The 25,897-nt window shown below is 42.8% G+C and overlaps 1 protein-coding gene across 3 annotated transcripts in view; it reads left to right on the forward strand.

Annotated features, from left to right (window-relative positions):
- LOC122789133 (WASH complex subunit 2A-like) overlaps positions 1-25,897 on the forward strand; it is a 2,558,205-nt gene that overhangs the window by 1,831,056 nt on the left and 701,252 nt on the right. For all 3 annotated transcript variants that reach the window (XM_044056354.1, XM_044056357.1, XM_044056356.1), the window contains exon 24: positions 134-337. In XM_044056354.1, the coding sequence (XP_043912289.1) occupies positions 134-337 (204 nt within the window). The remainder of the gene's footprint in view (positions 1-133; positions 338-25,897) is intronic.

Genomic DNA, 25,897 nt, shown 5'->3' on the forward strand with positions numbered 1-25,897 from the left:
AGACACATTCAACATTCTTCATATTGCAGACTGTCATTAATGCATATAAATCCATAGAATGGTGCTTATGAATTTAGCTTTTAAAGTATTCCAGGTTCAGCTTTTTAGTATGTCATATATTTCCATATTCTAGGTTGGACATAGTGAGAAAATGACTCCTGAATTAGATGACGATGAAGATCCTTTCAAGGCAACACCACCACCATTTCAGAAAAAAACAAAGCCAGAAAATCTGCCAAGCTTGTTTGATGAGGAGGAAGAAGAAGAAGAGGGGAAGGATGAAAGAGAAATCATTGTGTCTGTAGTCAAGACTCCATTAAATCAAGACATTTCTAAGGTTATTAAGATTCTTAATAACGTATTAATTACAAAAATGTGTAATGTATTTTATAGCAAAAGTATATCTTCTTCAGGACACCATTTGGCTGTAGATGACATTAGATTACAGAGAAAAATTTGGACTAGCAGTCCATGTTGAGATACCCACTTCACTCATTTCCACTGCACAATTTAGCATTCCGTGTATTCAGATCTATTACACCACAACTGCTGATGTTTTGCATCATTTCCTTTAATTTTCTTGTCTATTTTTCTTTTCATGTTGTGTCTCCTATTTCTCTTTTTCTTTCCATTGTTTGTGTTAAACAGCCTTTTCATCCTTTCTTCTTGGGAGCTTTTAATTAACAGCGGTTACTGATTTTTCTTCTGTATTATGGATATTTTGGCTTTTGACTCCATGAAGCCAAAACAAGGACATCATGTGTAAAATCATGAAAAGTATATTGACAATTAATATAGCTCAGGTTTTGACTGCCATTGGTCATACAGGCCATCACATTCCCTCATATACAGATTTCATGTGGCATGTATTATGTTTGTGTGTGCGAGCGTTCGTGCGCATGCTCATGAGTCGCTGTTGTAACACTGAATCTTCATTTAACTGAAATGGTTGAAATCATTTCATTGAAAACTCATTTCACTGAAAAATTAATTGCATAGAAAAGAGTAAGAAGGTTATAGAACATATAGAATGGTGTCACTTCTTACAATAGTTATTAGGGAAGTATGTGTGAATGGCGATGGTCAGCATCACGTTGTACCCCCAGATCTGTAGAGGACTGTGTGTGCTCTTTAGCACACTGATTCACTGCATGTAGTATTGTTTTGTTTTCTCCACAATTTTGAGATCATGGCGTTAGTATATATAAGTTAGGGGTGTGGAGGGGACAGAGCTTCCCACTTGGGGGATGCAGGAGGACTTGCATCCTGCAAAAACATGCTTTTACAAAATATGTCAGTGTTATAAATAGATGTGTGTGTGTGTGTGTGTGTGTGTGTATATATATATATATATATATATATATATATATATATATATACACACACACACACACACACACACATATATATATATATATATATATATATATATATATATATATATATATATATATATATATACACACACACACACACACATACATATACATATGTATACCCACGCACGCACACAAATTTTGGTAACTGCAAGTTAGTTAGCTGGTGTCTATTCCGATAGATCTAAGTGATTTCATATTTAGACAACCTTACATCCAGTCAGATGGGAATGTTAATTTGAGTCCCTCTTCCACTGCAGGCGATTGCTTGACAAGTAACTGTTCACATGCACAGATCCATTATGAAGGGTGATCTTTAGACCCTCCATCTACAAGCTCATCAACCCAAAGAGATTAACATGAGTTGCAAAACCTTCACAGTTGCAAATACAACTGACATTTTTTTCCCATACTTCAAATGGAGATTTCACTTACTTAAAATGTACTCATTCCATGTCTGTTCAACTACAGAGAAATTGGAAGGCTGATAACAGTAGCTTCACATACTGTGAACTTACAGTATACTGAATTAATAAAAGTGCAGCTAGGGACTTGTAACTTTTGGAATTGGGGAGATAATAGCTGTTAACTTGTAGGACAACCACTCTTAACATCAGTCTGCCTGCACTGGCCAGCAGTTATGGGCACCCTGCCTGTGTCATATTTATCACCACTCTGTGTCCATTACCGATCACTATAACTCATCTGAACTCATCTGAAAAGGAAAAAAAAAATGACACTTCACAAACTCCCCACATGCATAAATCCCCACAGCAATTGACCATGCCTTAAATGATCACAGAAATAAAATATGCAGCGATTAAAATTTATATATATATATATATATATATATATATATATATATATATATATGGGTCTACTTCTTTTGACCTAACTTTCATTTGCCTGACACTCATTTTCCTGACCCCATTTGCCTGACACTTCATTTGACTGACAAGTATTATTAGCAAGAAAATGGAATATGCCCCCTTCCCCACTGCAGTGCGACCCTGGAGTTAGAATATATAGTTGGGGGGGGTGTGGGGGACACAGCCCAAGCACCACAGTTGAATGTTCGTCAGAACACCCTTCACATAGTTGCCTTCTGCTGAACCATTTACAGATAAGTGCCTCCATTGCGGTGCTTTCTTTTTATTCGTTTACTTGTGTAGTTAAGGTTTATGTCATCCAGAAAGGGAAAATGTCAGTTTGGGAGGCTGATTCCCCATAAACACTGATGCCAGTAGTGTTTATTCTTTCTAAGTGCTTCATCATACCCAGTGAACCATTTGTTGGGCTTTTCTTTTTTTCTTCTTTTTTTTTTTTACCATTTGTCAAGCTTTTGTTCCAAAAATGCTTCACAGCTACCTCTTCTCTCTATTTATGTTAACTACCAGTGTATCGAGCTTGTGACCCAGAGTAGCATGACCAAATCCAACCGCCCCGAGGTGCAACCGTCTCATAAAAAGAAAACCAAGAAGTCTCTGTCTTACTCTCTTGCTGCCCAGCCTCCACTAGATGTTTCTCTCTAGGTGATGGGAGACCCCGAAGACCATTAAATGCAGACCCTGTCAGTAGCCGGCATGGAACTGGCTTCTCACACTTCCTCTGAGGCCATGCAAACATCCACAGTGGACATTGAGGGGGAACCACAGCTGATCATTTCTGAAGGGCCTAGTGGGATTCCACAGATTCTTAGGAGGGAAGAGATCCCTGGTACCCTGACCGAATCTAGGCATGGTTCCAAGCCTAGGTTGGTCAAAGCTGACTTCCCACTGAAGAAGAAGCAGAAAACTAAGCACATTCCTCCCGTTGCTAAGGATTCTCTGAGGGAATGGCAGGATTTTACCCAGGGCTTGTTTAATGCCCTGATATTCATAAGACCACCTCAGGGGATAACTTTACCTGCTTCTTCTTGGTCGTCTACTCCAGCCAAAAGGAGTAGGGAGTCTCATTCTTCAGATAAGGAGGTAGATTCAGGGGGTTGAGTCTTTGGTCTACTCACACAGATTAGCTCATCTGTGGACTATGGGTCTGAGGAAGAAAATTCCCTGAGTCCTGATTCTCCCTTTCAGGAGTTGTCCTTTGGGCACACAGTAGTTCATATGGTGGAGTAGTTTAAATGGGACAAGTCTCAGGTATTCAAAATGGGTATTATGAGCTGTTGCAGATGTAATCTTCTAAACTTTCTCTTGTAACCCCCCCCCCCCCCCCCGTGTTAGATGCCTTGTTGGATAAATGTGCAGCTATTTTGTGGCTAAAATTCCCTACCTCCATCTCCAAAGAAATCTGACTGTTTTTTAAGGTGCTTTTCAGGCCTTTAAGCACCTGTACGAGTGTCCTTCAGACCCTGCTGTGGTCTGTCTTTCTGCTGACAAGCCATCCAAGCTTTTGTCCTCTTCCAAACTTTCCTTTTGATAAAGACAGTGAGGCTGTGGAGAGGTTGGGAAAAGGTGTACATGTCTGGCCTTCAGGACCCTTAATTATCAAATCCATGTGATCAGGTATGTTTTGGCCCTTTTGTTACAGCTTTGGGGGGGATCTTGACTCTAAAAGGACTAAAGGAAGACTGCTACCCTCTCCTTATTGAGTTCCACTACTTAGGCTGGCCATCACTGTAAAGCTGGTGCTCCTGGCTCAGTTATGAAGTGGTATTCTTGGCTTTGCCTCCAGGCTTTACATGATATTAAGGCCGAGCTCCTAGATACTCCTTTGGATAGTCAGAATCACTGTGGTACAGCTGCTGTTTGACTTGAGACTCTACAAGAAAAGGAAAAGTGATACAGGATCTTAAACAAATCTGTTTCTCCCATTGCAAAATTTCAGAGAAACTGTCCTTCTAAGTCTGCTTTTGTGCATTGGCAACCTCATCAGTCTAAGGGGAAGAGGGCTCCAAAACGTATTTTCGCTGAGAAGCCCACGCAGACTTCTAAAACTAAAAAGCCCCCTTTTCAGAACAGGTCTGCCTCCATCTGACATATTTTCTCCCCTTTCCGTCTGCCATGTTTCCCTGTCTCTTTTTTTCCCCTTTCCCACATCCGGCTTTCCCTGCATCTCAGGCTTTCCCTATCTGGCAACAGATAACTTCAGACTCTTGTTCTATCCTTTATTCCTCACAGTTATTTTATGCTTTTTGTTTTGTTTGTTTTTCTGTTTCTTCCTCTCATTTTCACTTCTGTGGTTTGTCCTTCTGTCTTTCTAAGGTGTCAAGGGTGGTCACCAAATGCCTGGACCCTGTCATAACTTTTTCCAGCCTTCACTGGATCCAGATATTCCCATTTCTGGACAACCCACTTCTTCAGGCTCCCTTTTCAATTCAGACTTTTGCAGGATCTGAACTACACTGTACTCCTGAACAGTCAGGGATTTACCATCAGTATAAAAAAAATCCAGTCTAACTCCTCTCGACCACATTTTTCTGTGTTGCAAAATTCACATAGTTCCAGTGTTGGTTTCTCTTCCTTCTTCCAAGATTCTGTGTCTGGCAACCTACTTCCAGTCTCTGCTTCCCCTTGCTCCACTTTGCCAAGCTTTGCATGAAGAAACTTCAGTGGTACCTGAAAACAGTTTGATTCCAGCATTGCCACACTCTGGAGTTTCTAATTCCCTTACTTCTTTATCTCAAACTTGAGTTGCACTGGTGGATTCAGCAGATCTCCCCCAGCCAGGACTGCCATTTCAGTCTCTTATTCAGGAGCTGTTAACAGACACTTCCAATCGGGTATGGCGAACCTCTTCCAACAATCCGGTTCATTGTCTATGGCCCTGTCATCAGAAGTCAGACCACATCAACGTAAAAGAAATGAAGACAATCATTCTTTCTCTTCAGGCCTTCCATTCTGTTTGGTCTCCAGGAGTTTTAAAGGTCTTTACAGACAATACAACAATCATGTGGTATATCAACAAACAGGGGGGCATTAGGTCTTATCTTCTTTACAAACTAGCCCTTCAGGCCTGGGATTTGGCTATCCACCATCAAGTGGTCTTGCGTCCTTTCAAAACACAACTGTGTGGCAGACTCCCTGAGCAGGTCCAGGACACAACCTCATGAATGAATACTTCATAGAGAGGTGTTTCTAGACATAATACATCAATGAAGTATTCCTCAAGTGGATCGTTTTGCCATCCCTTTGAACAGGAAACTTCCTCACTTCGGTTTCAGAGTCCCAAGTCCTCTGACTTGGAAGGTAGATGCCATGCCCTTTGTTTGGTAGGGGATGTTCCTTTATGCCTACTCTCCCCTTCCTCTTCTTCCCAGGGCCCTGCACTGGATCAGGGAGGAGACTCTAAGAATCTTGTTGGTGACTCCTTTCAGCCCAGACAGCACTGCTTTCCCTTCTCTTTCACCCAAGAGCTGTCATCACAAGTTAGCTCACCGGATGGATCTTCTCACACAAAACAATAGGGTCTTTCATTCACCCTTACTTGTCCACTTTTCAGTTGACACTTTGGGTGATAGGATTTTCATCCCATTAAACACCACTTTTCTGAGGATGTGCTTGGGTTTCCTGGCCTCCTGTCGAACCATACTACCAGAAAATCCTATATGGCTAAATAGAAAATATTTTCTGTTTGGTGTCTCAAGCATCACCAGGATCCCTCTTTATTTGGGGGTCCCTTTTGTCCTTTCTTACTTGTGTGAACTGCTCCATGCTGGCTTAACATATTCTTCTTTTAAAGCTTTCTTGACAGCAATCTCTGCTTGTCTGGCTTTGAACCCACCACTGGCCTCTTGTTTTGAGGTCAAACAGTTCCTTAAAGGCATCCTTCATGTCTGATCTCTAAGAATATCTATTCCTTCCTTTTGGAACTTAATTTTGTCCTTGAAAACTGATTTGTGCTTCTTTTGAGCCTGTCTTTTCTTCCTGTTTAGAACACTGCACCTGGAAGACTTGTTTTTGTTGTTTGCCCTTATTTCAGCCAAGAGAGTTTCTGAACTTCAGGCTCTGATGCACTTCCTCCCTTTTGATTTTTTATAAAGACAGGATTTCCCTTCGTACTAATCCTTCTTTTATTCCAGTGGTGGTCAGTGTGTTGTTTCTTGATCAATTTGTCTACCTTATTTCCCTTTTTCCTTCTCTGCAGTCTGATAGTGAAATTGTTCTTAATGCTTTGGATCTACGTAGTCCGCTACAATGTTCTTTCAGTAAGACAAAGGGTATCTGGAAATCTGAGCATCTTTTTGTTTCCTTTCATACCAGGGCATTGGGTTTGGAAGTTTCTAAGCAAACTTTCTCCTCTTGAATTTCTAAGACAATTTATTTCTGTTATGCTTTCTTGGAAACATTTGTCTGATTCAGTTAGTGCTAGTTCTTTGATGGCAGTAATCTGTTCTGGAGCTTTCTTCAAGGGTTTTGGTACTAGATCCATCCATTAAGCTGACAGTTGGCCCTCTGTCTACACTTTTACTAAAAACATTTCAATTAGATGTCATTTTCAGAGCCAGGGCAGGATTTGCAAGGGCTATCCTTCCTGGATTGCTGGAGGGCTCCACTGTGTCTCCCTTCTCCCATCTTTTTCAGTAGCTTTTGGAATCTTCTACATGTTATGAATACTGCAACAGTGAAATGGAAGGACATAATAGAGTTGTGCAAAACTTTATCATAACACTAGATGTCCTTCTTTTCACTGTTTTAATATTCAGTCCTGCCCTCCAACCCCCTTTGTTTACTTTCTTCTGTTGGGATACTTTGCTGGCCAAGGGATCTTTGACACTCTTCTGTTTCTTTTTCCATCCATATCACTTTTGCAGTATTCTTTAAATAAGGCATCTCCTGCTAAGGATAACCTAATGTCAGGCCAATATATCAAAGCCTTTAGTTCTTTTAAGCATTGTACATCACACATATGCTCCCTGTGCAAGGTGTAAAGATGATGTACGGATGCACACACTCAGAAATTCTTTGCCACCATTCCAAATGCCATTGTTGAATGTCTGTCTGAATGCCCCTTTGCTGTGCTGGTTACCAAGCTGTGTTTTCGGATGACTGCCCTATTGGGGCGGCTTCTCTTTCTTTCATTTGTTGTGGTTTTTGTGTTCATGTCATCCAAAAAGGGAAAATGTCAATGTGGGAGGCAGATTCCACATAGTGACCATCACGACCAGTGTCTCTTCTGTTTGGGTGCCTCCAACAATCATACACAGTGCTCTATCTGCCAGGCATTTGCACCTAAAACCCTACTTAGTTGACTCTCCTCCTTGTCCATATACCTAAAGAATCAATCTGAAGTTGTTGGCTCAGAGTGCTGTGGCAGAATCCACCCATCCCCAGGGCCAGACGTCTTCCAGGAAGAAGGCAAAATAGTTTGGTCTGATCCAGCTACTGTCCATCCTCCCCTGGATGTCTCTCTTGAGACTGATGAAAGCCAGGAAGACTGTCCAGTAGTTCCTTCAGATTCCTCTGCCATTACCACTTCAGAAACTAGCATGGATCCAGCTTCTCACTCGTTCTCAGAAGCTTTTCAGGCATCTGAATCTGACCTCGAGGAACCTTGGCTGATTATTTCCAAAGGATTGAGGGAGTATACCTCAGATCTTAGTTTGGAGGAGATTCCTACGACCATTATCGAATTGCGCAAGGGGTCTAACCTTCCAAACGTGTTTCATGTGGATGTCCAACAGAAAAAGAGGCAAAAACAAAAGCATACTTCCATTGTTACACGAACCAACGCCAAAACGAAAAAGGAACCAATAACGAAACAGTTGGAAACAGGACGCTCCTCACGGAATTACTAAAATTAATTTTCCTTGTATAAGTCAACAAGTTAATAAAGGAAAATTAATTTTAGTAATTTCGTGAGGAGCGTCCTGTTTCCAACTGTTTCGTTATTAATACTTCCATTGTTGTTACAGATCCCTAACATGAGTGGCAGGATTTCACTCGATGTATTAAATGCTTTGATGGCCTTGAAGCCTCCTCAAGGGGCCCCTGTGTCTCCTCCTTAGTCTTCTACTCCATTTAAGAGACCCAGGGAACTGGATTCCTGGGATGAGGACCTGGACTCGGGGGATTTTTTATTTACTTCTTTCCATATCCCTTCCCCTTTGGACTACGTCTAGGGGGAGGAGGAGGAGGATTCTGTAAGTCCAGATTTCCCAACTGGAGGAACTCTTGTTTTGGGATACCATTGCCCATGTGACGGATTATTTTAAGTGAGATTGTTCTCAAGTCTCTGATATTCAGAAAAGATGAGACAAGTTCATACACATGGAGTCACCTAAGCCATCTGATATTTCTCCTGTTCTGGCTGCTTTTCTAGATATTTTTTGAGCAGCATCTGTAGCCCATGACTCAAAGCCCCCTCCACCTAAGAAGCCCGATTTGTTGTATAAAGTTCCTGAAGAGTACAAATTTCTTTTCAAATGCCTTTCTGCTGACCCTTCTATAGTGTCAGTCTCCTCTGATAAGCCCATCATATTGCCTTCTACCAAACTGTTCCCTTCTGATAAGGATAGTAGGGCTGTAGACAAAAAAGTTTACACAACTGACACTATCCTTTAGTGCAGTAAAATACCAGCCTCATATGACCATGTATGTTTTGGCCCTCCTTTCTTAGGTTTCTAATGTTGTTTCTGACCTTCCTGACTCTGTGGGCGCTGGCTCTTTCCCTGCTGGGCTGTCATCTTCAAGATGCCCACCAAGCAATCAAACTTAGCTATGATGCAGCTGATGTCTATTCCAGGACTGCTGCCTTTGCTTCAGTTATGAGGCGTTATTCTTGACTTCATCTTCAGACTTTGCCTGATCGCATTAAGGCCGAACGTTTAGATGTTCCTTTGGGTAATAAAAATCTTTTTGGATCTGCTGCAGATGAACTTTTCAAGTGTCTCTAGGACAAAGGTAAAGCCTTACAGGAGTTGAAACATATTTTTGGTTCTCCTATTCCCAAATTTCAGAGGAATTATCCTTCTAATTCTGCTTTTGTTCGTAGGCAATCTCACTGTCTTCCAGGGCAAAAAGGTTTCTAGGTGTGTGCCTCCTGTTAAGTCTGCTGAGACTCCTGCCTCCCATAAATCTTCTTTCCAGGGTAAACTACGTTCTTTGTAACAGTTTTTCTTCCACCTGCCTTTGGTCATGTTCCCTTGTCCCTCCATCTGTCCCTGTCTCTTCCAAATTGGATTTGGATAACTTCAGACTCTTGGATTCTGCCCATTATCTGGCAGGGGTACTTCATGGTTTGGAAATCTCTTCCTTCCTTTTTAGGCATCTCTCAACCTCCTTGGGAACAGCTCTCTCATTTTCCAGAGGTTTTTCATTGAGCTCTCTGATCATGTAGCCCAGGCGAGGTATGACCCTGACCCTGAGTAGCATCCTGCCCTCACCAAGAATGATACCACAGTATAAAGGAAACGTTATCAATTTCAACAATTTGCTAAGCTTCTGGTGTTATTCAAAGGGGATCCAGTATCTGTCAGCCTGGGATGACATGCTCGACAGGCCTCGTTGCTTCGCAAGAGACGGCTTGCACCTGTCACCCCTAGACTTTCGAATACTGGCCAAGGCTCTTGCTGCCCCCATAGTGCCTTTTTTAGGCAAGGCTCAAAAGTCAAACCCATCTCCGTAAACAGCGCAAATAAAAAAATGAGGGTTATGCTACTCAACGCCAGGAGTTTAACTCTCAAAATGCACACGCTCGAAGCACTGCTCAGTATGGAGAACGTCGACATCTGTGCAGTAACTGAAACCTGGTTCAAGGCTCCACATAGCACCCCACCACTACTGGGCTACAACTCATACCACACATTTCGGCCACAGAACATGGACCGAAACACAAAAGGAGGGGGTGTATTCATATTCATCGAGGATACCTACACCTCCAGGTTTGTGGTGCAGCATGATACCTGCGAGGTTATCCATGTGCAACTAACATCAGGCAAATCTGCAATGCAAATTGTGGCCTGCTACAGATCACCCTCCATGACCCAGGAGCACCACTCTGCCTTTCTGGAGACACTGGAAAACATGAAGGTCCTACCGAACACCCTGATATTGGGCGATTTCAATTACCTTACCGTTAACTGTGAAAACTACTCGAGTACAAACTCCCAGGTCCAGCGCTTCCTGGAATTTATCAACTCAGATGCCCTGGATCAGCTGGTAAACTCCCCTACCAGAGGTGAAAACATATTGGACCTGCTCATCACCAACATGGGCGACAGGTGTTCCACACCGGAGGTCAACCCGTCACTGGTTAGATCAGACCATAAACTAATCACTCTGGATGTCCACACCACACCACCACCTCCAACCAAGGAAACCTCAGAAAAAATGTTCCTATAACAAACTTCACCTTACTTAAGACAGAGGTGGTAAGTTTTACAGCCCCCACGCTAAAGGATAACAGTGTCCAAGATGCAGGAACCTTTACAAATGCATTCTTTGAGCACCTACAAGAATGCATGGATCGTGCCTTCCCTGCAAAACCAAGACTCACTCCCCTAATAGAAGGAAACCAGTGTGGTGGACCCCTGCCATAAACAGGCTGTACAATAGAAGGAGGAAACTAATTCAGAAAAAAAGCAAATCCCAAGAAGGAAAGACATCCCTGATCAGTATCAGTAAGAAACTAAGGTCCCTCATAAAATCCTCCAAGGCTAACTTCGAAAGAAAAATAACCAAGGATTCGAAAGATAACCACAAAGCCTTCTTTAGCTATGTCAAGAATCTAAGTGACAACTCCCAGATATGCTCTGAGCTAGTGCAAAATAGCACAAAATATACTGAACCCACTGATATTGCCAACATCCTGGCAGATAGATTCAGTACAAACTTCACCCCCCCCTCTCACCCACAAAAGGGCCAACAACAATACTGGAAAAGTGTAGTGTCTCAAATCACAGACAGACAGGTGAAAACAGCCCTTTCAAAAGCCAAAAGCACAGCGTCAATGAGGTCAGATGGTGTCCCAGGCTGCATCTTGCATGAACTACAGAATGAACTAACCGCCCACCTAAACACACTGTTTACCCTCAGCCTCTCCACAGGCTACATGCCCATAGAATGGCGCACAGCAACGGTTATTCCGCTCCACAAAGGAGTGGCCACAACTGACCCTGGTAACTGTCACCCCGTAAGCCTGGTCTGCAAGACTATGGAGCGCATCATCATGGAACTCATTAACAAAGACATTGGGAACCTCCAAACACTTGACCCAACCCAGTTTGACTTTAAGGGCAGATCATGCCTATTAAACCTGGTTGACTTCCTTGAGACAGTCACTAAGGCCATAGATGAGGGGAAGGTAGTTCACACAGCCTACCTTGACCTCGCCAAGGCTTTTGACACCATTCCCCACTCGGGAATTATAGAAAAACTCATCAGCCTGAACATAAACCCCTACGTCACGAGATGGGTTGCCAACTGGCTTACAGACGGAACTCACACAGTAAGAATAGCGGGCTCCAGGTCCAACTCTAAACCTGTCACAAGTGGTGTCCCACAAGGCATGGTCCTGGGACCCCTACTGTTCGGCATATACTTCTCAGAAGTACAGGTAAACACAGGAGGACTATGGCTAACCAGGTTCGCCGATGACTGCAAACTGGGATCCATAACTGACTCTCCGGCTGACACGGACACTCTCCAAAAGGGCCTTACTGAGACAGACACCTGGTGTCAAAGTCATGGTCTCAAGCTAAATGCCAAAAAAAGCATAGTCATCCCATTTGGGAAAAACAAAACACCCATGAATTGCCACATAGGTGGCAGCCCCCTTAATACAGAAGAGGTAATAAGAGATCTGGGGACCCAGGTAGATAGTAATCTCTCCTTTGACAATCATATTGCCAAAGTAGTTAGGAAATCCTTCTATGTAGCCCATCTAATTACTAAAGGGTTCGCATCTAGAAATAGAGGTTGTAATGCCCCTCTACTCGTCACTCATCAGACCCATCATAGAGTACAATGCCCTGTTTGGGATCTACCTCACAATACACTTCAAACAGCTGGAAAGACCAGAAAAGTACCTCACCAAGAGGATTATTGGCCTCAAACATGTGTCCTATGCAGCCCGACTGGAAGAACTCCAGCTGTACTCAGTGGCATATCGCTTACTCAGAGGTGATCTCTGCCTGACTTACAAAGCCATGTCCAACTCAGAATTGATGGACATGCTCCACCTAAAGAAATACAAGTCACTGCGAGCCACTCGCTCTAGTGAGCTAAACCTCGTAACAGCAATAAATAGAACATGCTGGAGGGATAGATTCCTGTCACAGAGACTCCCCATGCTTTGGAATAAAATTCCTAACTACATTAGGCAGAGCCCCTCACTAACACTCTTCAAGAGGAACCTTGACGAGTGGATGGGTAACAGAAAATACACCCCTGGATCACTTAATTGGCTCTTCTTGACAGAGGCTCAGTTAATTAATTAATGGGGCAGCAAAAGCTGACACACACTGGCTAGACTTCTAAATGCTCTCGGGCAGAGAGCCTAGTACCTACCTATGAACCTATGAATTTCTAAGACTATTTATTTCTGTTATGCTTTCATGGAAACATCTGTCTGATAAAGTTAGGGTTAGTTCTGTGATGGCAGTAGCCTCTTCTGGAGCTTTCTTCAAGGGTTTTGGTACTAGATTCATCCATGAAGCTGACAGTTGACCCTCTGTCCACACTTTTACTAAAAACATTCCAATTGGGTGTCATTTTTAGAGCCAGGGCAGGATTTGCAAGGGCTGTCCTTCGTGGATTGCTGGAGGGCTCCACTGTGTCTCTCTCCTCCCATCTTTTTCAGTAGCTTTTGGAATCTTTTACATGTTATGAATACTGCAACAGTGAAATGGAAGGACATAATACATTTGTGTAAAACTTTACCATAACAGTAGATGTGCTTCTTTTCACTGTTTTTAATATTCAGTCCTGCCCTCCAACCCCCTTTGTTTACTTTCTTCTGTTGGGATACTTTGCTGGCCAAGGGATCTTTGACACTCTTCTGTTTTTTTTTCCATCCATATCACTGTTGCAGTATTCTTTACATAAGGCATCTCCTGCTAAGGATAACCCAATGTCAGGCCAGTATATCAAAGCCTTTAGTTCTTATAAGCATCGTACTTCACACATATGCTCCCTGCGCAAGGTGTAAAGGTGATGTACGGATGCACACACTCAAAAATTCTTTGCCACCATTCCAAATGCCATTGTTGAATGTCTGTCTGAATGCCCTTTTGCTGTGCTGGTTACCAAGCTGTGTTTTTGGATGACTGCCCTATTGGGGCTTCTTCTCTTTCTTTCATTTGTTGTGGTTTTTGTGTTCATGTCCTCCAAAAAGGGAAAATGTCAGTGTGGGAGGCAGATTTCACATAGTGACCATCACGACCAGTGTCTCTTCTGTTTGGGTGCCTCCCACAATCATACACAGTGCTCTATCTGCCAGGCATTTGCACCTAAAACCCTACTTAGTTGACTCTCCTCCTTGTCCATATACCTAAAGAATCAAAGTCTGAAGTTGTTGGCTCAGAGTACTGTGGCAGAATCCTCCCATCCCAAGAGCCAGACGTCTTCCAGGAAGAAGGCAAAATAGTTTGGTCTGATCCAGCTGCTGTCCATCCTCCCCCGGATGTCTCTCTTGAGACTGACGAAAGCCAGGAAGACTGTCCAGTAGTTCCTTCAGATTCCTCTGCCATTACCACTTTAGAAACTAGCATGGATCCAGCTTCTCACTCGTTCTCAGAAGCTTTTCAGGCATCTGAATCTGACCTTGAGGAACCTTGGCTGATTATTTCCAAAGGATTAAGGGAGTATACCTCAGATCTTAGTTTGGAGGATATTCCTACGACCATTATCGAATTGCGCAAGGGGTCTGACCTTCCAAATGTGTTTCATGTGGATGTAGAGGCAAAAACTAAAGCATATTTCCACTGTTGTTACATATCCCTAACATGAGTGGCAGGATTTCACTCAATGTATTAAATGCTTTGATGGCCTTGAAGCCTCCTCAAGGGGCCCCTGTGTCTGCTCCTCCCTAGTCTTCCACTCCATTTAAGAAACCCAGGGAACCGGATTCCTTGAATGAGGACCTGGACTCTGGAGGGAGGGGTGGATCTTTGATTTACTTCTTTCCATATCCCTTCCCCTTTGGACTATGTTTCGGGGGAGGAGGATTCTGTAAGTCCAGATTTCCCAACTGGAGGAACTCTTCTTTTGGGATACCATTGCCCATGTGAGGGATTATGTTAAGTGAGATTGTTCTCAAGTCTCTGATATTCAGAAAAGATGAGAGAGGTTTGTACGCATGGAGTCACCTAAGCCATCTGATATTTCTCCTGTTTTGGCTGCTTTTCTGGATATTTTTGAGCAGCATCTGTAGCCCCTGACTCAAAGCCCCCTCCACCTAAGAAGCCCGATTTGTTGTATAAAGTTCCTGAAGAGTACAAATTTCTTTTCAAATGCCTTTCTGCAGACCCTTCTGTAGTGTCAGTCTCCTCTGATAAGCCCTTCATATTATTGCCTTCTACCAAACTGTTGCCTTCTGATAAGGATAGTAGGGCTGTAGACAAAGAAGTTTACACAACTGACACTGTCCTTTAGGGCAGTCAGATACCAGCCTCATATGACCAGGTATGTTTTGGCCCTCCTTTCTTAGGTTTCTAACCTTCCTGACTCTGAGGGTGCTGGCTCTTTCCCTGCTGGGCTGCCATCTTCAGGTTGCCCACCAAGCAATCAAACGTAGCTATGATGCAGCTGATGTCTCTTCCAGGACTGCTGCCTTTGCTTCAGTTATGAGAAGTTATTCTTGACTTCATCTTCAGGCTTTGCCTGATCACATTAAGGTCGAACGTTTAGATGCTCCTTTAGGAAATAAAAATCTTTTTGGATCTGCTGCAGATGAACTTTTCAAGTGTCTCTAGGACAAGGGTAAAGCCTTACAGGAGTTGAAACATATTTTTGGTTCTCCTATTCCCAAATTTCAGAGGAGTTATCCTTCTAAGTCTGCTTTTGTTCGTAGGCAATCTCACTGTCCTCCCAAGGGCAAAAAGGTTTCTAAGCGTGTGCGTCTTGTTAAGTCTGCTGAGACTCCTGCCTCTCATAAATCTTCTTTCCAGGGTAAACTGCGTTCTTTGTAACCGTTTTTCTTCCACCTGCCTTTGGTCATGTTCCCTTGTCCCTCCATCTGTCCCTGTCTCTTCCAAATTGGATTTGGATAACTTCAAGACTCTTGGATTCTGTCCATTATCTGGCAGGGGTACTTAATGCTTTGGAAATCTCTTCCTCCTTTTTTAGGCATTCCTCAACCTCCTTGGGAACAGCTCTCTCATTTTCCAGAGTTTTTTTTTCATTCTCTTTTGACTCGGGGCATCTTTGGGAGCAGCTCTGTCATTTTCCAGAGGTTCTTCATTCTCTTTTGGCACAGGACACCATTCAAGCAGTGCCTCCTGCCCAGAAGGGGAAGGGATTTTACTCTAGGACATTTCTGGTTCCATGAAAGGAGGGCACTTGGAGAACAATTCTGGATCTTTCCCAGTTCTTAACTCCTTTCTCAAAATTCCTTCCTTTCGGATGTTATCTATGCAAACATTATTTCATCTTCTTTTGCCCCAGGCCTTTCTGGTCTCTCTGGATCTCAAGGATGCATGCCTTCACATCCTCATCCATCCTCTCTTCAGGACATTTTTATGTTTATTTGTCTCTTCCTTGCATTTTCAGTTTTCTGCTTTGACGTCTGGCCTTTGTATTGCCCCGAATATATTCACCAAATGCCTCACTCTTGTCATTGCTTTTTTGCAGGGTTCAAGGAATTTCGATCTTTCCCTATCTAGATGATCTGCTTATCCAAGCTACTTCCCCAGTGCTCAGCTGCAGGACCTCAAGTTCACTATTTCCGTATTGCAGAGTCTGGGATTCACCATAAACTTTCAGAAATCAGTTCTGACTTCTTCCCAGGATCATATTTTCCTTAATTGCAGCCTGCCTGCCCCTAAAGCAGTCTCTAGCTGCCTTTGTCTAGTCCCTTCTTACTTTAGCCTGTCTGAGCCAGGGAATTTCTCAGAGTTTTTTTGCTTTGTGGCTTCCAGCATTCCCATTTTCCATATCACCAGGCTCCATATGAGAAAGCTTAATTGGTACCTCAAGTCAGTGTGGCTCCAGCATTGCCACCCCTTGGACTTCCTGATATCTTTCCTTCCCTGTCTCAAGCTTGAGCTTCAGTGGTAAATTCATCAACTTTCTCTCAACTCTGGAGTTCCTTTTCAAGCTCCAGTTCCAACCCAGGAGCTATTTAAAGATGCCTCAGACAGGAGGTTGGGTGCCTCCTGTGGCCACCTCAAGGTTTAGGGTGTCTGGCCTCCTTACCAAATGTCAGACCACATCATTATAAAGGAGATGAGGGTTCTGCTTCTGGCTCATCAGGCTTTCATTCCACCTTTCATGCTAGGATTGGGGGGGGGGGGCAATGTTCTATCTTCTTTGCAGACAAGCTTTTCAGGTCTGGGATCTAGCTATCCAGTGTCGAGTGACTCTTTCAGCAATTTATATTCCCTCAGACCACAGTTTCGTGGCAGACTTCTTGAGAAGGTCTAGCACACAAGCTCATGAATGGATACTTCACAGAGATGTGTTCCTGGACATTGTCCATCTGTGGGGTATGCCTCATGTAGATCTTTTTGCCTCCACATTCAACAGACAACTTCCTTTATTTCCAGGAGTCCCAAGTCCTCTGACTTGGAAAGTGGAGCCCTGTCTTTTCCTTGGAAGGAGATGTGTTTGTATGCCTTCTCCCTTTTCTCTGTTATCACGAGTCTTTCACAAGATCAGGCAGGAGACTCCCAGAATCTTGCTAGTGACTCCCTTTTGGCCCAGACAGCAATGGTTCCCCCTTCTGTCTCACTTGACTGGGGTAATCATCAGGTGGGTCTTCATGTACAAAACAAGGGCTCTATTATCCATCCTCACTTGTCTAATCATCATCTGATGGGGTGGGTGATGTGGTTTTGAATTCTTTCAGGCACCTTTTTTCTGAGAACATGCTTCGAGTTCTGCAGAACACTAGGAAACCCACTACCAGCAAATCATATATAATGAAAGCAATTTTCTGTCTGGTGCCTCTCTCTCAACATCAGGATCCCTTATCCATGGAGCCTCTTCTGGTTCTCTGTTATTTGTGTGATCTGCTCCATGCTGGGTTGGCATATTCTTCAGTTAAAGCTTCCTTGTCAATAATTTCATCTTTCCTGCCTTTGATTCCTCTTTTGGCATCTAGATTTGAGGTCAGGTAATTTCTTAAAGGTATCCTTCATATCTGGCCTCCCAGGAAGCTTGTTCCACCTTCCTGAGACCTCAGTATTGTACATGAAAAATTGACTCTGGATCTTTTTCAGCCTGCTTCTTCAGCTTCCTTACAGCATTGTACTTGGAAGACTGTTCTCCTGTCTCTCACTTCAGCCAAGAGTCTGAACTTCAGGCTCTCATGGCTATTTCTTCTTTCTCAGTTTTCCAAAGAGACAGGGTGTCTCTTCATACCTATCCTTCTTTTATGCCGAAGGTGGATCAGTAAATTGTCCCTTAATTAGTCTGTTCATCTTCATTCCTTTTTTTCCTTCGCAGTCTTCTAGTGAGAAGATTCTTCACACCTTGGATTTGCACAGACAGTTTGGATATTATTTGGATAAAACTATAGGCATTTGAAAACCTGAGCAGCTTTTTATTTTCTTTCATCCTAGGACTTTGTTTGGCTGTGTGCAAGCAAACCCTCCCCTCTCAGACTTCTAAGGCCGTTTCCTTTTGTTACTCTTCTCATGGAAAATGTCTTGCTTCATCAGTGAAGGCACAATCTACAAGGGCAGTTCCCTCCCTGGTGCTTTTTTCAAGAGTATGCATACCAATTTCACCCTTGAGGCTGCCCTTTTTCCTCTTTTTGCATTTTCACTAAGCATTACAAGTTGGATGTTATTTCCAGGGCTTTCTTGCCTCTGTTGTTACTTTTATATCATCAACAGACTTGATAGTTGTTGATTTTTAATATTACAACACCAGTGTGAAATAAATATGATGCACAAATGAGGATCTAAAACTAATACCAGTGGAATATGCTTGTTAAAACACTTGCCTTTGGTGCTGGAAAATCAGAAGGCTATGGGTTATTTTTCAAGCATAGGTGCTGACACTGCAGTGCAGCATTAAATGGATGCTGTACTCCTGAATGTATCATCCTTTGAACAAGATATTAAACCAAAGCCCTATCTGCCTGAGATGATGGTAGCTTAGGTGGAAGTAAAACATCCCTTGGCATTTAACATTTACATAAATTTTTTTGCTATGTAAAAACTTTAAATAAATTATTTACTCTCTTATTTTTTTGCATTCATACTTGTAAGTTATCAACACAAAAGAACTTAACTAAACAATTCCATTTCTTTCATTCTTTTTTCTTTTATATTTACCATATGTCCCACCACTGTTTCTTCCACAACCATCTTGTTTCAGTTAATACATCATACTCTTCCACTTTCTTATTATATAAGAAATTCTCCCAACTGTTTTCCATGGCACCCATATTGTCACAAACAGTACTTTAACTCATTATCAGTACCGGGTCTGTACTTTATCCTTCTTCCCTTATAATGTCATATTCATATTAATGCATTTAAATCCTTTCCATCTATGTTTATTTTTAAACTTTTCTCAAAATTCTTTATTCTTTTTGCAATCCAAAAAAACAATGTTTTTTGTTTTCTCTTCACTATACTCAACACATTTTCTTTCCTCCATCACCTTATATTTCGTATTCCCCTTTCACCAGTAATTTGTCTAATAAAGTTTTCCAGAAAAAAAAAATATATGCTTCATAAAAAAAATTCAAACCTTTTTTCTTTCTTTTATTTCCTTTTTTATTTTCTTTTAATTCCTTCTTTGGGTATACCAACATATTTTTATTAAACTCATATTACACCATTCTTTTCTTTTCCCATCAACTTCATTTACTTTTAACTTCCATAATTACCTTTTTTATTCTTGTATTATTCTTCTGTTATGTCCTTTTTTCTTCCCAACCATTTTTATATGTTCATGTAACATCTTACCTGTCATTTCTTTTTGTCTTTCTTTTACCTTTCTTATTACCCAGCATGAATGCATAGATACTAAATGTACCTCATACGTTTTAAATTTAAACCACATTTGTTTTTATTATAAATTAGCCCTGTTCTCACAGGTCTCAGTCCTGAACCCCAAATGAAGCTAAAAAATCTCCAGTAACTCTTTTTCTATTTGACTGGGATACATATATGTTCCCCTTAAATGTACTATTTTTTTCTAATAATTCGTATTCAACATGCATCTTTTTCTGATATGATAAATAACTTTTTTTTCCAAGCTAACAATTTTTTTGTGTTCCAGCATCTCTTTATTAACTTGTTGCAGTTTTATGCTCACCAAATGTCATTCCCAAAATTCTTATTTCCTTTCTTGTGAAATATACTTTATTTTTTTTTTCATTTTATCCAAATATCCAAATCCTTTGCACTTCATTTTGCTTAACTGTATACCAACTTTTTTTCTGTTCTTACTACAGCCTCACTTATACCCATCCATTGTGTTTTTTGTTGGAACTAAATCATATCTATATGTCATACTTATTGGTGGTGTAACATTTCCTTCCATCTCCCATCTTTTCTCCCTCATTTAGTATGCACTGCTGCATTCATTACTAATACAAATAAGCACTTACTTATTGGGTATCCATCTTTTACTCCTCTCAACTTATGTTTTTCCCATCTAGCCATTAATCATAACTTCTACCTATGAGTTTTCATAACCTTCCTGTATTACATTAATATTTTTGCTCCTTTACAAGATGCCTCTAAAATCAGCCACATTTCTTCATAGCTGACTTGATCAAAGGCTTTAGCTATGTCACATGCCATCAGTTGTACTACTTTATTTTCTTTCAGTATCATCTCTACTAGTTTTTCACTATGTTTAACATTTCTTTCACCTCTCTTCATTTTATACCATTCTGTTTTGTTCTGTGTCTCTATCATAAATGCTGTAAAATGTTTTTGTATGATCTTTCCATTATATTTCTTCCTCTTTTTTTAAACTGTGCAGTTAATCTCTTTGTCCTGTTGCTCCTTTATTATTTTTCTCTCTTACCCATTTTAGGCCGTGCTTCACTATGATCTGAAAACTCTGCCATCTGTTCTCTCCCTGTTATTTCTTTTATGTCTTTAGAGTAAATTATGTAATCAGTTTCATTCATAAAATTCCCCTTTTATATGTCCGTTCTGTATGCTTTCCTTCCTTTAAATCTTCACGTTATTAATTTTCTTAGCATGTTAATATCCTGTGTCATTTTTCCCTATTCTTTCTTCATGGTATAGTTAAAATGTCCTGCCATCATTAATGACATATTTACTAACACAATTTTTTAAATTTCTTCAAACAATTGTATCTAATATTGTCCTCCTTATTCTGCTTTACATATGGGTCTCTGATCCGAATCTTGTATCCAGCTTGGCCACCTCCACAGACTTGAACTTCCAGGCTCAAACTCCTCTCCTACCCATAATCTATATACAGTCCAGCCTCCACAGATCTTGTTTGCCACCTGTGTGCCCAGACCCAATTTTTTCTAAGCTCAGATAAGCATATCTAATTCTTATTTCTATTGATATCTTGTTTAGTGTTCCTTCTCTTAGTGTTATTATAGTTTCCCTCCTCTCCTGTGTAGTTTTTGTGGTGCATTGAGTTTTTCTCTTATCTCCTGCCTTTTTTCCGGGCTTCAGCCCTTCTTTCTTATTTTGCCTTTCTTAAAAAAAAAAAAAAGTTTGTGTTTTTGTAACTTGCTCTTTGTGTAGAGTCCAGTCCTTTTTGACAGTTTGTTGTCGTGTTGTTCTGTCAGCTTTGGAGAAGCCTTCCGACTTTAAGAGGTGCTCCCAATGCGAGCAGTAGATTCTGCATTTGGATGCACAGGGTAGCTGTGTCTGCTGCCTAGGGCCAGGTCACCTTGACTCTCTTTGCAAGATCCATGAGGGCTTTAACCCTAGGGCCTTGCAGGAGAGGATAAACAAGCTTATTCTGAAAGGCCTATTGCCTGCTTCTGTTGTTTCTCCAGGGGCTCAACCCCCCTCCAAACCTTTGCTCGTCTTCGACGCTAAAAAAAAACTGCCCTAAGGAGCCAAGGGCTTCCTTGGAGCTGTCTGCCAAGGCTCTGAGGTTATTGGATCCGACGTTGCCAATGCCGAGACCTCTGTCAGCTCCATCAGATCCCAATCCACCTAATGGCTCCAAGTGAGCCTTCCACTTCCATTGTGCCCTTGGATCCTAAGTCTCTGGATCCAAGTAGCCCTCCTTGGATCTGTCAGTGTCTGGATCCACAGTCTTCAGGGAGTTCCATCCTGTCAGTGTTCTTCTACATTACCAGAAAAGATCCTCCAAACACCTAGACATTCTTGTCCTTTGGTGGCTTCTTCTAGGTCTTCTCAAAGCTTTTACCTGGACATGGACAGGATGGTTAGAGCCATAATCAAGGCCCAGATTCAGATGGCAGTTCTTCCTGTTGCGTTCCCCTCCATGGATCCAAGCCTGCCCAGTCTGGACCTTTTCTCCTTCTCTTATCCAACTATCCATTTCGGAGCACCAGGACAGTAGTCTCCTGAGGGTTTCGTGGTCGGATCGGAGGGTTTTTGCCTCCTCTCTGACTGTTGCTTTGCCTCTCTCTACTCAGAGGTCCTTAGATCAGAGTGCATCCCGGATATGGGATATCGCTGCTGGCTCTGGATGGAGAGGGTTGGCTCCGCTGTTCTCGGATCTTTGGCCCTCAACAGTGCAAGTCCGGTCCCATCTGGAAGTTGGGGTTCTGGTTGGCTGCCTCAGTCATCCTTGGCAGCTTCAGCTCCAGGGGAGCTCGGAGGTATTGCTGCAGAACTCTCGGCCTTTTAGGCTTTGGAAAAGGCGTTCTCTGCCAGAAGAGTACCGGACCCTTCTCTGCTCCACTCTGTATTTCTCCTCTGCATCGTGGTCTTGGGTCAACCATTCTTTCCCAAGGTCAGCCTGTCTCAAAGGACCTCCAGTCTGCACCACTGGAGGTGGTCCGTCCCTCTTCCAAATCCTCCCCTGAATATCCCGTGGAGGAGATTCCACGAAAGAGGACGTGCAGAAGGAGGCTCTTGGACTTCCGCTATGGAGTCTCTCACCAAGGATACAGACTACAGTGAGGGAGAGGGGTCCCCCAAATTGCCACTGGATGAAGTCTCCTTCACAGACATTTTACAGATTTTGAAGATGAAAGGTGGCTGGACTTCCAAAACCCCCCTCTCCAAAGGAATCTGTATTCCTGGAGGCCTTCAGGATGGGGCCGTCTGCATCTTGGGTGTTCCCTCCAGTGGACGCTGTCATGGACCTGGTCGCCAGTCAGGCCTGGAAGTAGCCAGACATGATAAAACCAGTACCAAAATGCCCAGATAAGATACTCTCACCCACTGAGAAGCATGCCTTCTGGAGTAAAGGTATTCCCGTTGATGGTAACAGCTGCTACCAAGAAGGAGCTTGCCCAGCAGAGTGCCACTGTCCATCCACTGAACAGGGAGTGCGGAGCAATGGACCAGTTCATGAAGCGCACTTTTGCCGCAGAGACTTTTTTGCTGAGGGCAGTCAATTACTTGGCACACTTTATGCACCTCAAAAGAGACTTGATCAAGGAACTCTCTGATTATGTGGTGAAGTCTAGACCTAAAGGGGCGTACAATAAAATCTCCCCTAAGCTAGTCACTGGTAATGCTGTAGCCATCTCCTCCATGGGATTATTTCACACTCAGTGGAGGATTCTTCCAGGGTAGCTGGCACTGGCATCTCAGTGTGCCATCGTGACTGTATGCAGCTGTGCGACTTCGCAGAACCCTTTAAGGCATTGTTTTTAAATGCCATCTTTGATGGTTCTTCGCTGTTTTGCCCATCAGTTAAGGACACACTGACCCACTGTGAGTTAGAAGGCAAGACCTTGTCTGCCATAGGGGTTAAGTTTTTTGTCTCCCAACAAACCTACTCAAGGAATCAAAGGGGTGATGAGAAAGCTTGGTTCTGCAAGTCTCAAGGTTCCTTCCATGACCAAAGCAGAGAGTTCTCCTCCTGAGGCAGAGGAGGGACCTATAATGGGAGACACTGCCCTAGATGCAGAGTGGGCCGATTGAACCAGGGTTCCAGGAAATCCTTTCCTAATAAGCCCTTTCAGTGCTCCTGAAGTGCTGCCCAGCTGTCCTACTCTGGAGACAGTTGGGGGTCATTTTTCTCTACACTCAAGTGCCCGGGCCCAAATCACGTCAAATGCTTGGGTGCTAAAAATTACATCCAAAGGTTACTACATTCCCTTTTCCCTTCAAATGTACTGAAATCACTCCCTGACTTTCCATCCAGTTAGAGGGAGTTAGCAGTGGCAGAAATCACTGCTTTGCTGCAGAAGAGTCATCCAAGAGGTCCCGGGCTATCAGGATCCAGAACTTACTCCTGTTTCATTTTGGTGCCAACGAAAACAGGGGACCTGTGATCCCTTCTGGACCTAAGCAGTCTCCGTTTGTTTGTGAAGAAGACCAAGTTCCTGGTAACAGTACAGTCCATACTCCTGTTACTGAAGAATGATGATTGGATGTGCTCAGTGGACTTCAAGGGTGTGTACTATTACATAAAAACACAGGCATTCCAGAAGTCATCTACACTTCCATCTAAGAGCCAATCATTTCCGATTTCAAGCTCTGCCCTTTGGTCTCACCACAGCCCCCCCCCCATTGTTTACAAAAGTGCATGTCAGTGGTTGCAACTCATCTACAACTATAAGGGTTTCATGTATTCCATTGTCTGGACAATTGGCTCCTGACTACTCCCACTCAGCATCATCTTTCTCAGGCCAGGGATTATCTTTACCAGTTGTCTCATTGTCTAGGCATTACCATAAATGCGGACAAGTCACATGCTATGCCGGTTCAGAACGTAGAGTTCATCGGTGTACATCTGAATACTTGACTTAGATAGCTGCCATGCCCCAACATCGCAGCGACACTTTGAAGTCCCAAGTTCAAACTATTCTGCTTTCTTCATCGCCTGCTGCCAGATTGTTTCTAAGAGCTCTGGGAAGTATGGTTGCTGGGATTCTTTTGCTTCCGCTAGCAAGGTAATATACACATTCTCCAGTGGACACTATCTGTTCAGTGGCCCATTCTACTTCATTCCCTGTCTGCTACTATCAGGTTGACAAACATTTGCAGATCCCATCTAAGGTGGTGGATTCAAACATATCTAACTATAGGCAAACCATTCATTCGTCCCTTACCCTCAGCCACTGTGAACACAGATGCTTCCCGTCTGGGGAAGATGGTCCAAGGCGCATGGACTCAGATACCAGTCTGCATATCAATCTCTTGGAGATGAGGGCAGTTCTTCTGTCATTGCAAGCCTTTCAGGACATCCTCCCTCTTGGTACATTTGCTGTTCACACCGACAGCATGTCATTTGTATTGAGTATTAAGCAAGGAGGAACCCGTTCGTACCCTCTGTGCAGAGAGGCCATGTGGGACTTGGAATGGGCGATCTCTTCAAACCACTTTCTTCTTGCAACACACATACCAGGGAAATCCAACGTGTTTGCAGACAGGCTCAGCAGGTTTATTCTCATGTCTCACGAGTGGTCTTTCCATCAGTCAGTGGCAAGCGAGATAGTTCACCATTCGGGTTCTCCCTGCTGCGACCTCTTTGCATCCCCTTGCAACCCCAAATGCAGGAGTTATTTCACTCTAATTCCCCCATCCGGGGGCTCCCCTGAGGGATGCTTTGGTCCACAGTTGGCCTCCAGGACTCCTTGTCCTGCTCTCCCATTGATCACAAGATTTTTTCAGAAAGCCAGACAGTTGAAGAGCTCAGTAATCCTCATTGCCCCCTTCTGGCCTCATCAGGTGTAGTTCTCCTTCCACTGGTCTCATCTCGAACATCCACCTAGGATGCTGGAACTCGTACCGGATCTCCTTTCTCATCCGATATTAGGACACCACCCTGATCCACACCCTGATTGACCACATGGTTTCTCTACTATCCATGATTGCTAGAGGGCCCAGGTTTTCCTTTCCAGTCAAAACTATTCTTTTGGCCTCTTAGAAACAATCTAAGAAGGTTTACAAGAAGTGGAAGAGATTTTCGATTTGGCAGTCAGTAAAACATTGATCCCTTTTCAGCTTGATTCTCTCTATACTGTCATTCTTGGAATTCATATTTAAGCAAGGTTGTAGTATTGCTGCCATTAAACTCCAGTTAGTGCCAATCTCCAACTTTCTTTCAGGATTGCCTTCTGGATCAGTTGGTTCTGCTATATTGCGTAAAGCCTTCATAAAAGTTTTTTTTTCTTGAGGCCTCCTACTAAAGATCCTGTGCCCCCATGGGATCTCACTCTGGTTTTGCAAACCTTAACCCAGAGTCACTTTGAGCTGGCTAAAGATTGCGACTTGAAGTTTTTATCATGGAAATCTGCCTTTCTGGTTGCCATTACATCAGCAAAAAGGGTTTCCGAGTTGCAAGCCCTTTGTTCCCAAGCATCATTTTCCA

Source organism: Protopterus annectens, chromosome 14.part0 (genome assembly GCF_019279795.1).
Source record: "Protopterus annectens isolate FY-2018-M chromosome 14.part0, PAN1.0, whole genome shotgun sequence".
Classification (NCBI taxonomy): domain Eukaryota; kingdom Metazoa; phylum Chordata; order Ceratodontiformes; family Protopteridae; genus Protopterus; species Protopterus annectens.